The 16,306-nt window shown below is 49.8% G+C and overlaps 1 protein-coding gene across 2 annotated transcripts in view; it reads right to left on the reverse strand.

Moving 5' to 3' along the window:
- The window catches only part of TMEM44 (transmembrane protein 44), a 31,504-nt gene that overhangs the window by 4,670 nt on the left and 10,528 nt on the right, over positions 1-16,306 (reverse strand). For both annotated transcript variants that reach the window (XM_045851145.1, XM_045851144.1), the window contains exons 8-9: positions 15,150-15,254; positions 9,428-9,586 (exon numbers count right to left, since the gene is read on the reverse strand). In XM_045851145.1, the coding sequence (XP_045707101.1) occupies positions 9,428-9,586; positions 15,150-15,254 (264 nt within the window). The remainder of the gene's footprint in view (positions 1-9,427; positions 9,587-15,149; positions 15,255-16,306) is intronic.

The raw sequence follows: 16,306 nt of genomic DNA on the forward strand, positions 1-16,306 counted from the left end.
GGTCCATGGAAAAATTATTACCCAGACAGATTTTTAAATCACCGTTGTTAGAACTTACTATTACCAGGTGTAATAATAATAATAATAAATCTTCTGTTTATTAACCACATGGCAGAGGTGAGTCAACTGAAAACCACAAAACTAAGACAGAGAAATGCAAATAAAATCTCCACCTTCAAAGTACAGGGTATTTGCTACAGCCAAGATTCATTTTTACTCAACCTTTACTGCATGGTTGGTTCCACTCCAAGCCTCAAGTATGCCTGAGTCAGTTCTTGAAGGGCGGCTTTGCACTTGGCTCTTGTCCTCCGGCACCGCACGCAGTGCCTGGGAGACACGTTCTGACAGAGCTCTGAACCTGCACGTGTCAGTTTGACTGCTCTGTGAATGTCTAGTAGGTTGAGCAGCTGCCAATCTGGAAGGTCCACAGGATTTGCATTACTGTCACATTAAAACCAAGCCTCTCCTGTTCAATTCTTTTACATTTCCATTTAAAACAACTTTTGAATGATAAGATTTTCTATTGTAAACAAGAGGATAGCCTCATGAACACCCATGGACACACCCTGTTTTATTTGCTCTAATTCCTCAATTTTTTAATTGGCTGAACTATTTTTAAATTCTTCTGTAAATACTTCAGTGTGTATCTTACTGATAAGGACAGTTAAAAAATTGTATATACAATGCCATTTTTATATCTAACAAAATCAGTAGTAATTCCATAGCATTCATATTTTAAGGACATCCTGATTGGAGGGATATAAGCTGAAAAAGAAAAGACTAATTGGAGAAGACACGACATTACTAAAAATGATGGATCCACACACATTGCACAAGACAGACATGTCGATGACAATGTGGGGGTTCAGAAAGTTAAGCAACTCCCACAGATAAATACAGGTATTCAGGCAAAACTGAAACGGTTTTCTGTGGTTGCTACAGTGGGTGGGTGTTTTTTTCACTAACCAAATTACTAAATGCAATGTGTATACTGGAATGTGACCTGAAACAGAATAAGCATATTAGTGGCAAACTGGTGAAATTTAAATAAAATCTATAGTTTAGTTAATAATAATGTACTAACATTAATTGCTTAGTTTTGACCAATGTAACACGATTTTGTAAGATGTTAACAGGGGAAACGGTAGAAGTATACAGGAACTCTCTGTACTACCTTTGCAACTTTTCTGTAAATCTAAAATTATTCCAAAATGAAAAAGTTTATTTAAAGCTGAGCAAACAAACAATAAAGAATCTTAAAAGTCTTGCCAACTGGGTTGAAATGAAACCTTGAAACTTCTTTCCAAATCTGCAGCATCACAGGCAATCTAAAATTTGAGAAGAGTGCCCTCTAGTGGAGGTAGTAGTCAGTCAAAGTTTCTTTTTTACGTTTTTAAACCACTGATAAGGTGTGCCTGAGCACAATTAACTCAAATCTTTGTAACCAAGGTCTTTCCCCACCCCTCTAAAGTAAAAATAAATAAAATTTTATAGTCTTTTCTTCATTTCAAGAGCAGAATGTGCTCACTTTTATATAGAAGTTTTTTCAAAAGAACTAAAGATTGCCCATAATTTTATCTCCAAAAGAACCTCTATGAAGTTATTCAATAGCCTTCAAAAATACACATACACGCCAAACTGTGCAAATGGCCATCCCTCCTTAACATGTAATGAGTATTTCCACATATCCTTACAGAGGACCAAAGTTCCATCACATTTGTGAACCACAGCATAGAGTACTTTACTTCAATTCACCTCATTTCTCTAAGCACACTTCTTCATGCTTCTGAAACCAAGAGGTATCCTATAGCCCTTGTCCACAGGACAAGGTAACTTCTCCTTTGCTCCTGAAGACTTTGAGGTGTGTCTTAGCCATTGAGGGAATGGTCACTAGCCAGGCTTCCATTTTAGACCATGGAGCTGGATGTGCCTCACAGACCATTTGTCCAGCTTCCGCCTCTCACTCTTGGGGAGAAGTGACTCCCTGACACTGGAGAAGTGAGATGTTGCTGCACTCAGCACCAATTATAAAGTTTTTTTGTTTCTTCTGATTACAAAGTTTTAAGACTGGTCAGAGACACACCAGCCATAGCTCTCTCTTAATTTTATTCAGCAGATTTCCTTTTGACCTGGTACCTTACAGACTTTTAAACATTCACCCATAGCCCTGGCTGGGTAACTCAGTTGGTTAGAACATCATTCTGATATGCCAAGGTTTCAGGTTCGATCCCTAGTCAGGCCACATACAACAACCAACCAATGAATGCACAAGTTAAGTGGAATGACAAATTAATGTTTCTCTTTCTCCCTCCTTTCCTGTCTCTCTCTCTCAAATCAATAAATAAAATTTAAAAAACATTCCACCAGTATGCTTCAAAATTTCATCCTATTTCTTTTCTTTTCTTTTTTTTTTTTTTTTTTTTTGCAACTGGTGCAATACTTTAGTTAGTTAATTAAGGAGTTCTTTGACACTCTGTATCAAGCACCATGTTCCCTCTTTCTTTCCTCCTCTCTAACAGCCCAAACTTCCCACGCTGCTCTTTCTTCCCAGGTCACTGTGGGGAAAACGGGATGTTACATGAGAACATGCGTCACAGGCTGTGAAGTGCTGTGTAAAAGGGCTGGTGTGAACTTGATCAGCAAGAGGGAAGTTCTGACCCACAGCGGGGCTGTGCAGATGACACAGTTTCACTTCAGGTTCCTCTGAAGGCTGCAGTGAAAGTGCCCAGATGGAGGAGCCCTGGGCATTAAAAAGGTGGGCAGCAGCGTGGGGAGCAGCGCCTCCAGCTCCAGTCACAAGGAGATATAAACACCATTTTAGGCTGATAAATCCCAGCACCACCAGAGGGAAAGGTTGGCAACCTGGGCTCCCGTTCCTCACTTTCTTTTTTGTTTTTTCCCCTCACTTTTTAAAACAATTTTTTCCTAGTTTCTGAGATATAGTTGATACATCACATTGTGTGTTCCTAAATTCCTGGAAGAAATTTTGCTGCTCAAATCCTGCTCAGAAAAGCTAAAGAAGTGGCTGAGGGCAGGGCCAGAAGTGCAAATAATCCAGTTTGATTCAGGAGCAGGGTTGCCAGACAAAACAAGGGGTGCCCAGTGAACTTCAGATCACAAATAATGTTTTCAGATTTCATTGGATGTCCTCTGCTTTTGCCTGTTAAGTGTAGCAACTGTACTCTGGCATGCAGGGAAGTCTTCCTGGAGAAAGCAGGATTTAGCCAGTACTTTGAAGGGCAGGAAGAGAAGACTGAAATAAGTAAAGAAACCCAGAGAAGAGAAAGCTGGCCAGATGTGCAAGAAAAACCTGAGGAATTGGCCCAGTGCCAGATGACCAAATGTCCTGGGGGTCAGGATAAAGGTCCAGACTTAAACTGCAAGTGGGAAGGAGCCACAGAAGGTCTTACAGCAGGGAGACCATGGGGTCAAGTGCTGGGAAGCTCCTGGGTAGACACCAATGAATGAGAGATGGGGGCAGGATCTCAGTCAGGAGAACCTGCACTGGTTCAAGTGGAAATAGTAAGGCTCTTCCCTGGTTTCAGGAAGTGGGTTTGGAAATTCTTCTGGAGACTGTGGAGGCCAGAGGTCCAGAGTGGCATCTGGCCAGACCCAGCAGCTTGAGCTCCTGTACTGTAAGTTCGGACCCTGGCTGGTGTGGCTCAGTGGATCGAGCACTAGCCTATGAACCGAAAGGTCACTGGTTCAATTCCTGGTCAGAGCACATTCCTGGGTTGTGGGCTGGGTCCCCAGTTAGGGGTGTGTGAGGGGCAATGGAGTGGTGTTTTTTTCCTTCCCTTTCCCTCTCTCTAAAAATAAACACATCAAATCTTTAAAAAATAAACAAACAAGTTAGGCAGGAGGCTGACCCTTCTGTTTTTTTCTTAAAAAAAAAAAAACAGACTTTATTTATTTTTAGAGAGAGGGGAAGGGAGGAAGAGAGGGTTGCAAACATTGATGTGAAAGAGAAACATCAATTGCTGCATCTCCTCTGTGCCCCGACCAGGGCCCAAACCAGCGACCTTTCACTTTGTGGGACGATGCCCAACCAACTGAGCCACACCCGTCAGGGCCCTTCTGTTTTCTGGCTGGAAGCCTTTCTACTGTTAAGAATTGACCGGTGCAATTAATTTCACCCTACTTCTTTCAACAACACCCTTTGACACTTAGGGTCACGCTGCTAAGGGGGACCTTAAAGATCGCCCAGTCCAAAGTTGGGGTTTCACAATGAGCATTTGCGTGACCAGTGCTCTACTGCATCAGGGCTCCTTCACATCCTGGCCTTGGTGGAGTCTCGCCATTCTCCCTGAGCTCCTGTCTGCACTTTCAGAACAGGACCAGCCAAATGGGCGGGTGTTGCCTAGTTCCACAGCTAAAAGGGCCAAGTGAGCAGTGAAGCCCACTTCCAGCCTGGTTTCCAATGCAGGACATGTATCGCCTTTGGGAGTCTTGCAAAACCCTACCAGCACCCCCATTTGACCCTCACAGTCACTCTGTAATACAGGCAGGGAAGGCGTCGTGATTCCCACTTACCGAGGGAGGAGCAGAGACAAGAGACAATCCCCTGTGTCCACTTTCTTCACCCCCAGGGGAACCAGCTGGCTGCCCCACGCATGTCAGGGTGTCCTGTCGTTCACTCTCTCACGGCAGGTGATGCCACCTTCCCCAGGAGGAAACACATCAGTGGAGAAACCACGTCCTCAACCTTGTTTCTAGCCTTTGGTACCTATTGTAATGTTCTGGCCTCTTTCTTCTTACTTATATGTATTTTCTTTTAACATGAGCACTTTAAAAAAATCTTCACCCAAATATATGCTTACTGATTTTAGAATAAGAGGAAGGAAGGGAGAGAGAGAGAGAGAATGAGAGAGAGAGAAACATTGACTGGTTGCCTCACACACCCACCCTGACCAGGGATCGAACCCACAACCTAAGTATGGGGATCAAACCTGCAACCTTTTGGTACATGGGATGATGCTCCAACCAACTGAGCCACACAGCCAGGGCTAACACGAGCGTTTTTATAGTCTGCACGGGCACATGTGTGTATTTGTTTGCTCCTTAAAAGAATGATATGGCTTTAAAAATGGCAAATGTCCAAAGGAAACTGTATTGGTCTGCTGGAAGCAGGGTTTGGAGAGGGAACAGCAGTCCCAGTTGTCAAGAGCCCTGGGCACACAGACCCAGGACTTGACCTTCTTCCGGACAGAGCACTCCGGTGCTGGCCTTCATGGCCACCCCACCTCCCGCCCCACACACACAACAGCACCAGCTCCAGTCACAGCCATTCTCCAACATGCAGACTCTGTTTCAATGACAGAAGCAGCCTCCTTGCAGAATTCCTACAAAGCTTCCTACGCCAGGTCTACGGCATTGCTAGGAAGCGCAGAGGGAAAGAATAACCACATGCACTTTTATCGCAAAGTTCAACTTAACCTGTTCTTGCATCCCAGAGACTAAAAAATAAAATAAAACACAACCTTTCAAAGGCAGGGGAACAGTGTCAGTTCTGGGGGAAAGTGAACGCTGCACTCACAAAGCAGGTGCTGCAGCCCCGGAAAGTGACACGGCCACTCCCGAAAGCCCCGCTCCCTCTGGGCCTCTGCCCCAGCTGCAGACCGTGGGCGGAGCATCACCCGCACTCAGCCTCTGCCCACTACGGTCTCTCTCCAGGTGGCTGTGCCAGGAGCAGGGCCGCTGTGTACTGCAGGGTGAGTGAGCAGAGGAAGAGTGGACCCACGGGCTCTGTGGAGTGCACCACCTCTTGTGGAGGTGCATGGAAGCTCACATAGCCCAGGCAAGCGGCCGGAGGCTCCAACGCATGCATCCAGCGCCCTGACCAGCGCAGCCGGTGGACACTGGTGAAAAGGTGAAAATATTCAAGTTCTCCCTCCATGTGAGCCTCCATGGCCTGATCTGTCTCACCACATCTCCCATACTGCCATCACTGGAATTACTTGTGATTCCCAGTGTTTTATTCTGTTTATTAGATAGGGCGCCCCTGGGGAACCCAGGCAGAGCACAGGTGCGTGGGAAGAGCCCTGGGGAGAGTCAGCTTTCTCGCCTGTAAAAAGGGAATGATGGGTACTAAACCTGGTCCTGCATAGCACCTGGGGTAGAGCTCCTGCCAAGGCAGGGGAGCCCAGTGGTTACAACAGGGGTTCCAGAGCCAGACAGAGCTGGGTTCAAATCCCACGTCTGCTAATCATCATCATCACTATGGAGGGGGATAAGTTACTTAAATGCAGTGGTCCAGTCCTCTCTTCTGGAAAACAAGGATAACAAAGGTACTGGCCTTGGGGTTAAGAGGGTTACACCAAACAGTGACTGTAAAGTAGGAACATCAACTGCCTGGCTCATGACGCACACAGTTGCTGTCAGACACACACGCCGAGTCCTATTATTCTTATTAGTGGACTTTCAAACACTTAGTGAGCTCGCGCACAGTGGGTGTGGTGTGTTGCTGAGGCACCTCTGTTTTCCGCCTCTCCCAGCGCAGCAGGAAGGAGGAATTCAAAACAGGCGATGTGTGTCCCAAGCACGTGGACACAAAGCCACCTGACAGTTAAGTTACAAAATCATAAAGAACCACAGAAAAGATAAACACTCATCTTCCCGTCACTGAGTGGCCCAGGCTCGCAGGCCTCCACAGCGGAAGCTGAAAAGGACACACTGATGGCCCCATAAGGTCAGGCAGAAGCAGACGCAGGGGTGGTGGAGGGCAGGAAGCCCACCCTGGTAGGTCCAGGGGAGACAGCTTGGGTGAGGGGCATCCTAAGAGAGGCGGAAAGAGCCCCAGGTGTCTCAGCCCAATGCCATAAAATGTTTAAAATGTGAAATCCTGGGAGCAAGAGAAGTCACCAGCCTGGGGAGTGAGGGCCCTGACTAATGCATGTGGCCCAGTCCCTTTGGAGTGTGGCCTGGAGGAGCCAGGCGAGGGTCAGACTCCTGGCTGTGACCATCTGGCCAAGGACCTCCTGCTCTGAGCGGGGCGCTTGGGCCAGCCCATCGGTCCTCGGGCATCTTTCTTTCAAACCCCCACCCTCAGAAAACCTCTGAACGAGTGTCTAAACAGACCAGCCAGGTGCCGGGTTGCGCTCATCTGCTAACGGACTCCTTCGTACTCATGTTCAGCTGCAAAGAAGCCAGGACCTTTAAGGAATATTGTCCCCAAACAGGGGAGGCTGTCAAACTTGCACAGTCCCTCCACTGGCTGGCAGTCGCTGGTGGGTGGGCACATGAATTTATTTTAATTTTCTTTACATTTTCCAAACGTTCCACAGTAAGTATGTATTGCTTTTAAGGACAGAAAATACAGACTACCAGAGGCCCAGGAGATCACATACCTGACAAAGGCTTCGCATGTGCTGCTCACATACTCAACTATCTGTGCCGGGAGCTTTGCAAGCCATTGGACCCGCTGGTGTTCACGCTCAGGGAATTCCAAGGTGCCGCGCTGCAGGGCCCCGCAGCTCTGCCCTTCGGCGTGTGTGTGCTGTGGGCGTGTGTGTGCTTCGGGTGTGTGTGTGCTTCAGGCGTGTGTGTGCTGCGGGTGGTGAGGAGAACTGTGCTGAGGGTTGGGGTGGGGTGGGCTGCGGCAGCTGTGCTTCTAAAACATGTTCCTTTTAACACGAGCAAAAGCATCCATTTCCATTTGCCTGATTTAAGAGTGCGACCTAGTCCCCTTGGAATTTATGAAGTTAAAGAAATTGTCTGAAAAGAGATACTGGAGTAGGGCAAGAACGAGGAATGCAAAACAGAGAAATGGCCCAGGTCAGCCACAATGACAAATATCCGAATCTTTCAAGGCCACTGTCCAATCCTTACCTGAACTGAGGGTGGACGACAAAAACCACCCTTGTTTCCACGGAGCTAACGTCACCCCACCCGCAACCTCCCGAGGCCCTCCCCGGGCGTGCTGACTGAACTTCTCCAGCCCGTCCCTTCTCCTCCCTGAGCACACCTCACTGTCTGGCCAGCTGTTTCCGTGGGATCTCAGATGGCTGCCGGAACTGCTGGCTCCCGGCTGCCCAGCCGTGTGCCTTGGGCAGACGGACCCGAGACGAACAACACTGAGGGACAGGGGGATACTCCGGCCCCCAACGGTTCTCAGTCTGGTGCGGAGTTCCTCACTCGACACTCAGCTCGCCACAACTAGCTGTGATCCCAGATCGAGGGATAATGGAAGACGAAGGCAGCCCAAGCGCTGCACCTTAAAGCTCCTGCAAGCCTGGCAGAGAGACGGCCCCTCCAGCTCACTGGCTACACGGCAAACAGTGGAAACTGTGTGTGAGAGACGTGCATACTCTGGGCATCCCAGGGAAGGAGCTTTACTCTCTGGTGTGGTGGGAGGTGGGGGGAGGGTAGTTCCACACAGCAGGTGGCATCTGGGTGGGATTCTGACTCATGGAAACTGGGCCAGAAAAAAACCCAGGTAGAAAGGCCTGGAGGCTGGGCACAGGGTACAGTCCACAGCCGAGGGGGACACTGAGGTGAGGGCGGGGAGGCACCCGAGGCTGGGGTGGGTGTGGAAGGTCTGGAACCTCACACGAAGGAATCTGGACTTTATCCACAGGTCAAGGGCTCTGCGTCTTTACGACTTCAGGGCCCACTATGAGTTCACTAAATTTGGGGAGTCTACTTAGGATGGGTAATGGATTATTTTGCCAAATAAGGCCATTAAAACCAAAACAGAAAACACCGACTACCACATATTATTATCATTTCATAAAAGGGCATTTTAGCACCTAAAAGTAGGAGAACGCAAACCCAGACTGAAGCACAGCCCCCCAGCTGACACCGTCCCGCCCAGAGTGCATGTGCCCCACACCACCTGGTCCCCGATTTCCGACTCAGGGCACTTCCTGGAAAACAGGGCTGGGGGCCACAGCCATGGGACTGAGTGGCAGGACAGCTCAGACCTGAGGCTTTGCCCGTTTGTGGTACCCAAGATGTGACGCGATTTGTTCACAGATCCAAAAACCAAAATGAGGGAAAGTTTATGAACGTGCCAGGCTTGCCTGACCCCAAGTATGACCCCGACAGTACCATCGGGTGCAGCCGGTGCTACTGGGGGCCCCCAGGGGTGGGGAATGCTTCCATGGCCACGTGGGTTTGGGAAACACCGAGACCCTTTCAAAGTTTATTATTCATGCATTTATTTTTGTAAATGAATGTGCAAGTGATCTCCGAGGCCGCACTACGCCATGCAGCGTTCCCCTGACTAATCTGACCGTGGAAAGCCCTCCTCAGCACTGTCAGTGTGGGAAACTCCTCAGGCGGGCGTCAGCAGAGGCTTATTCATTATTTAGCAGGTGTGAGGTTAGCGTGGGCGGACTGGCGAACCGCAGCGCAAGCACCCAGGAGGCAGCGGCAGGGGTCAGGAAGGAGGACGCCCATGCACCCGCAGGCAGGCAACAGCATGTACCTCAAGGTCGGAGTTGATGGAAGGGACCTCGGAGGAGCTGCTGGAGGACACGCGGGCCCGGATGACTCGAATGGGAGGGTACGAGGGGGGTTCCTGCAGGGACGAGGCTCCCGAGCACATCTGTCCATCCCCCGGCAGCCTGGTGGCGCTGCAGCCTGCCTGCAAGGTATTGTGGGGAAGGGTGGACGGGGACACTTGATACACTTCTTTATTTTTGATTTGTCAAAGCCCTCATGTACTCCAGGATTCAGAAGGCAGGAAAGGGTGTAGAGTGCACTGCCTCCCTCCACCCTCCTTCCCCAGCCATCCTGTGGGCTCGGTTCTTGTGCTCCGGCCCTTGCAGGCAGCCCAACACGTGCAGTCAGAGGCAGACATGCAACTCTCTGGCGCGTGCGGGTATGCTCAACTCTCTGACGCGTCTTCTTTTCTTCTTCTTACTCAGCGTGTTTCAGAGAGTACTTTGTTTCAGACTTTTTTGGGTAGCATTGTCTAGGAGGTCACAATCTACTTAACCAGCCCCCTACTAATGGACTTTAAGTTATTTCCAATCTCTTGCTCTTACAATCACCACTGACTGCAGTAAATTACATTGTGCACCCAAAACTTCAGGGTATTTATAAAGGATGAATTCCTCGAAGTCAAATTGCTGGCTCAGAGGGTGTGTCCCTCTGTAATGTGGACAGCTGTCGCCAACGATGTACTCCAGAGAGGCCTCACCGACTCACACCCACCAGCAGCAGAGAGTTAGTTGGCAAGGTTGATGGGAGCGTCCACATCTGTCTACCGATCATCCATCTCTGTTCTATCTTTGACCTGTCAACCATATATTCATCTACCATCTCTCTTTCTATCACATATCAGCTATCTCTCTTTTCTATGTATCATCTTTTTAATCTGTATTCTATCAATCATTTGCCTGTCTATATCATCTATCTATCTTTCAGAAGAAAGCTTCTCCCCACAGGGCTCATGAGAGTTGGGGAAGGGCTTCCCAAACGTACAGGAAGCGGTGAGGGCTGGGATTTCAGAGCCCAGCAGTCATTCCACTGACACACCACAGGGGGAAAAACTGCCTTCTGGGTCCATATTCTTGACCAACTAACCATGTGACCTAGGGAAGAAACTAATCCTCCTCGAGTCTCTGTTTCCTAATCTGTAAAAGGGACTAGTAATCCCTGCCATGCCTCCTTCAAAGCAGTGTCACAGGGCTCAGATGTAAACATCCTGGGCACGTAACAACCCCCACTCGCACTGGACCCCAGCGTGAGTGGAGCGTGAGTGGAGCATGACTGCAGGGGGATTCCGGTGTAAGTGTAGATTCTTGTGAGAGCTGACTGGACAGGTGAACAAAGTCCCCAAAGGAGACAGGAGTGTTTCAGGAGGCCCCTGGGCGGGGTGTGCGAAGTGAGAGAAACAAAAGTCTCCCAGGCAACGACAGATTCTATAGAAACCTCTGGGCCTGACCACACCTGAGTCAACAGGTAACGTGGAGTTTTCAAATGCCCTAATCCTTTTGCCCCTGTGCCCCACACCCCTTGGCCCCCAACGCAGCCTGAACCCAGCTACGTCTATTGGGAAATCCCTCCCTAGGGCTAGTGTTTGGGAGGGGACCCTGGGAAGAGGCCTAAGCCGCCTGTGGCTCTGGCTGCCCACTCCCAGGGCTGTCTGCACAGGACACGGATCAACACACGTGGCTGCAGGGCACCCCCTCACCACAACCCTGCCCATTGGGACAGTCCCCCTCAAAAATTGCTAACCGAGCCAGCATGATGCGGCAGCACTGTGAGTATGTTCTCTTTATAAAAGCTCAGGTCCCAGAACAGACAGGCTTAGTTTAAAACCTATATGATTTCCTAACTCTGGGATTTGGGCAAGTGACTCAACCCTCTTTGTGGTTCAATTTAAAATAATAATAAAATTATTATTAATAAATAATAATAGAAATAATAGTATCCATCTCCTAGGTTATTATGAAAATGTGTGTTAATGGTAATTTAAAAAAATAATCATTTATCAAGTGCTTACTTCATGTCAGCCATTACATCAAGGGCACAGACTCAGGTAGAGACAAATCTGAATCCTGGGTCCAGCACTGACAAACTGTGTGACCTTGAGCAAGTTGCTAAACCTCTCTGTGCCCCATTTTCCTCATCTGTAAAATAAGGGCGATACCTCAGGGGCTGGCTGGGAGGATTAAATGAGTTAATCTATGCAAAGCACTGGGACCAGCGCTCTAAGAACTATGACCAGTAGAATCAGCATCATGGAAACGCTGGCTGTGACTGTTCACTCAGAGCCTGTCAAGTATCCCTGCAGCCCAGAGAGGTGGCTTCCTGCCCAGAGCATGTGGGGCTCCGGGTCCCTACAGGGAGCTCTCTCAGACACCTCTCACCCTCTGGTGGACACAGAGAGAAGAGGCCGGGTGCAAGTATTTGCTCAAAAATGTGCTAGCTCACAGGTGGCAAACACAAGGCCTGAGGGCCCAATCCTGCCCTACACCTTGTTTTATCCGGCCAGGCACCTTGTTTCTATACTTGGCAGCAGTGCTGAGCTCTCACTTAACTGTTAAGGAGTAGTTACATTTACACTGTCCTAAAGATACATTCGGCCCTTTGAAGGCAACCACGAGGCGGATGTGGCCCCTGGTGAAGATGAGTTTGACACCCCTGTACTAGCTGATCTCAATGGGAGAGAACCAAGGAGGAACACATTCTCCTCTCAAGAAGTCTGTTCCCCAGCAGGAATCTACTCAAGACTCTGGTACCGCAAGGGTTAAAGTAAATGCATTTTTGCACTATTATTTTTCAGAAGTCCCATGATTGTAAAATCTCTTGTGCCAAGATTTATTCAGATGCTGCCGGGGCTCCCTCTGCTTTCCCCAGGGCCTCCCGTCACCCGCCCACCCACCCACCCTCCCGTGGGAGGGAGAATTTCATAGCCAAAGTGGCTTCTTAATGGGCCAAGTGTGCTCCAAAAATCCCTGAACTTCACTTACTGCGTCTACGGGTTATTTGCACCCACTTTCCAAGGAACAACAACAGAGTTAAGCTTCTGTCTCAGCCCAAATCCACTGACCGTCAGGATGGCCTGGGGGCAGCGCAGTGGGACCAGTGACCCCTGAACTCCGTGTTCCAAACACCCCTCTCCCGAGACCCTGGGACGAGACACACCAGGGTCTGGGCAAACAGCACAGAAGGAGACAAAGTTTGTATCCCAGCAGGGAACGGACAACAAACAAAAGTCAAAGATCGCTGGAAGTGTTCTCTGCGGATCATTTAAAAAGGCAATAAAACACAGGAGTGTGATGGAGATGGAGACTGCCTTTGAATGAGTGGTTGGGGAAGGCCTTCGGAGATAGTGGCATTTGGACTGAAGACTGAAAGACGAGAAGAGGCAGCCGTTTGAAGAACAGAATGAGAAGGAACAGCGCCCAGGCAGAGGAAGGAAGAGAAATCCTGTAGGAGAGAGGAGGGAAGAGGGGAGGGAACAGGGGGCAGCCAGGGCGGGAGCACAGGGCTGGCAGGGTCTGGGACGTCTACACCGGGGGTTCAGGTTTCATTCTTCATGAAATGGGGATCCAGGAGTATTTTAGTTATTAATTAATCATTTTTATGTTTTAGATTTTATTTATTTTTAGAGAGAGGGGAAGGGAGGGATAAAGAGGGGGAGAGGAACATCAGAACAGGAGAGAAACATCCATCGGTTGTCTCTCACACACCCCCAACTGGGACCTGGCCCACAACCCAGGCATGTGCCCTGACCGGGGATAGAACTGGCGACAGAACCAGCGACTTTTCGCTTTGTGGGATGACGATCAGCCAACTGAGCCACACGGGTCAGGGCTCCAGAGGAGTATTTTAAATGAAGGAGGCACAAGATGCAATTTACATTTGTAAGAGACCCTTGCAGATGGAGAGGATGGGACAGAAATAGCAGTGGAGGGTGAACGGAGTTAGGAGGCTGCTGGATCTATTTAAAAAGTAGTACGAGGCACATATTTATAGATTCGCAAATGGATTGGACAGGCATGGATGTGTAGTGAGGGGAAGAGAGGAATTTGGAGTTTGACCACCTGCACGGACAATGGTGTCCTTCACTGAGATCAGGAAGAGGGGGAGAAGTCTCGGCACAGAAATCCAGAATTCTGTGTTGGACGTGGTAAGTGTGAGACGCCATGTGGTGTCTCTGAACAGGCAGCTGGCAGCCAACACTGCAGGGGAGGTGTAACAATGGGAAATCGTTAACGCTGGGAAATTGTAACGCAAGCTCACCTCACCATTCTTTCGACACCGTTTCTGTAAGTGCTGACTCTGACTAATACGTAGCTTGTAGATAAACAGCATGTTTGTATAAGAATCCTAGGAATTAACTCCAAAAGACAGGGACTCCAACGTTTAGTCACCCCAGCTCCGGGAGACTTGCTGACCTTCACCCACGGACCCAGGAAGACGTGAGACTGAGATGATGTGGAGCCGGGGTGACTACGCCAGGATGCTGCGCATGGGACCGTCACTTGCCGTATCAGAATGGACCGTGCTCATCAGCACGTAGAGAACTTTCTGTAACCCCCCTCCCTTGGTCTCTTTGTTCTGTTCCCCTCCCCCTCCTTATTAAAGCCTCTGCCTCTGCTGAGAGGTAGAGATGGGCTTTAAGATACGAGTCCCCCATCTTCCAGATGGCCAGCACCTAAACATAAACCACTTTCCTTTACCTCAGCACCTGCCTCTCAAGTATTGGCTTTCCCAGCAGCAGGCAGCTGGACCGGCTTTCGGCTACAGAGGGAGAGGGAAGGGACGGAGACAAGCGGGGGAAATCAGCGAGGGCTGGTGTGTGAGCTGTGGCACCGGGGGGCTGGCAGAGGATACAGAGGGGACAGGGACCTGCAGCCTCAAAGGCAAGCTCACCAGGAGGAGGCAGAAGAAGTGACAGGGAAAGAGAACCTGTGACGGTGTCAGCTGGAAGAGTGCGGGCCCCAGAAGTCACAAGGAGCTAGTGGCAAAGGGAGTTAAAAGGACCCCAGGATTTAGCAACTTGGAAGTCACCAGTAACCTTGAGAGGAATATAGTGGGGTGGTGGGACCTGACCTTTCACCTCCTACCTCTTTTCTCTCCCCCTCCCCCCCTGAGGACCCCACACGCAGGCCGGAACCCTGGGAGCCCTCCGTCTCCCTCACCCCCACGTCCTCACTCCCCACAGTGCTCCACCTGCCAACCCTCTCCACCCCATCGCTGCTTCTCCCCCTGCTCCCGCCCTGGTTCCAGCGTCACCACGCCTCTCCTGGGCTTACAACTGTCCCTCACTGACCACACTGATTCTCGCCTCCTCTCCCCCAGTCTGTCCTCCAACACGGCCCGAGCGATGGCTCTAAGATGCACGCCTGACCTTGAGTCTCGAGTGCCGAAGCCTCCGAGACTCCCATCGCCTCAGGATGACAGCTTCTGTATCTGTAGTGTGTGCTGGTGTCACCCTTGCCCACTCTCCACCCTGTCATCTCCCAAACTCTCCCCATCTGTCCCCACGGAGATCTTAGAGAGCTCCTCCCTTTTTCTTTTTTCCCCTTTTTATTTGTTTTTTAAATCTTTCTCTTGTTTTTCCCTTTCTCTTTTTCATGCTTCCCTGCCTCATCCTGCCCATCTTGTAGCTAAGTGTTACCTCCTCCAGGAAGCCTTCCATGACCACTGCCTGCCCTCTGGGCACCTGGCTGTGGCCCATGGCCACTCACCTGCTGCACCGGCTCGATGGTCAGCTCCATGTAGCGACTGATGGCTGCTGTCGTCCTGAGGGACTTGCAGTGTGGCAGCGTAGTGAGAGGCACCCAATCCAAGTTCTTTCCAGCAGAGACGGGGAGACAGGCAGGGGGATTCTTAAGTCAGGAGACATTTTCTAAAAACAAGGTCCCGTTTTCTTCCCCCAAAAATCCCTAAAGTGGTTTCTTTTTCTTGTATGGCACATCTCCCTTTCTGCTGCCTGTAAAACACATCATTTCTCTACCACACACCAGCTCGGTGGTTCCCACACTTGGCTGCACAGTATAGCATCCCCTGGGCACCCTGGCAAACCAAACAACTGCTGTCCAGCTCTCAGCCCCTTCCTCCCGGACCCTCTGGGTCCGGGGCAGGGACATGACTGGAGAGCTGAAAAGCCTCACAGATGATCCTCAGGTTCGGGAACCACCACAGCCGGTGCTCAGTAGATGCCTTTGTCACTTGGCGGCTCCCAAACTGCAGTGTGCGTCAGAAGCACCCAGAGGGCTGACTTACGACGACACCCTGAGTTTAGGATTTGGGGGGCTGGGTGGGCCCTAGAATCTCCACTTCTAACGACGATGATGACCAAGGACCCCACTCTGAGAGCCGTTGCTGCTATGGAATGCTGAAGGGACCGCCAAGCTCCACTTCCCACTCAGAACCACCAGACACATGGGCTCTCTCTACATATTTTAGCTCCCTTCTGGGATATAGTTTCACAGCATTTTCTAGAATGGAACGAAAACAACCTCCCATGAGAGCTTCCCGGAACTGGGATCTTCAGTCCAGGCACCTGCATAACCCCCCATCACTTTGGCCACACCCCCACTACCTTCTATTTCCCGACCTCAGTCAGAGTACATGTTAAGTTTGGTGATATGTGAATTTAAGTACACGTGAGTAAGTAGGTTACTAAATAGCATAAGTGGGCATTTGACTATTTCATCTACATTGCCAAAAATACATTGGAGTTTATTAAGTGTTCAAAAACTTAAAAAAAATGTTGTCATTGGGAAAGAGGAAGAGCCCATTTATTCAGGGCCCCTTGGCACTGGGGACAAAGAGTTGTGTTTTAGAGTGACCAGGGGCCCAGCTCAGAGGGGCCCCGCGTCCCAGGCCCAGCTCTGTGCCC

The sequence above is a fragment of the Phyllostomus hastatus genome, unplaced genomic scaffold, assembly GCF_019186645.2.
Source record: "Phyllostomus hastatus isolate PE091 unplaced genomic scaffold, TTU_PhHast_1.1 phas_contig_86, whole genome shotgun sequence".
In the NCBI taxonomy this organism is placed as follows: domain Eukaryota; kingdom Metazoa; phylum Chordata; class Mammalia; order Chiroptera; family Phyllostomidae; genus Phyllostomus; species Phyllostomus hastatus.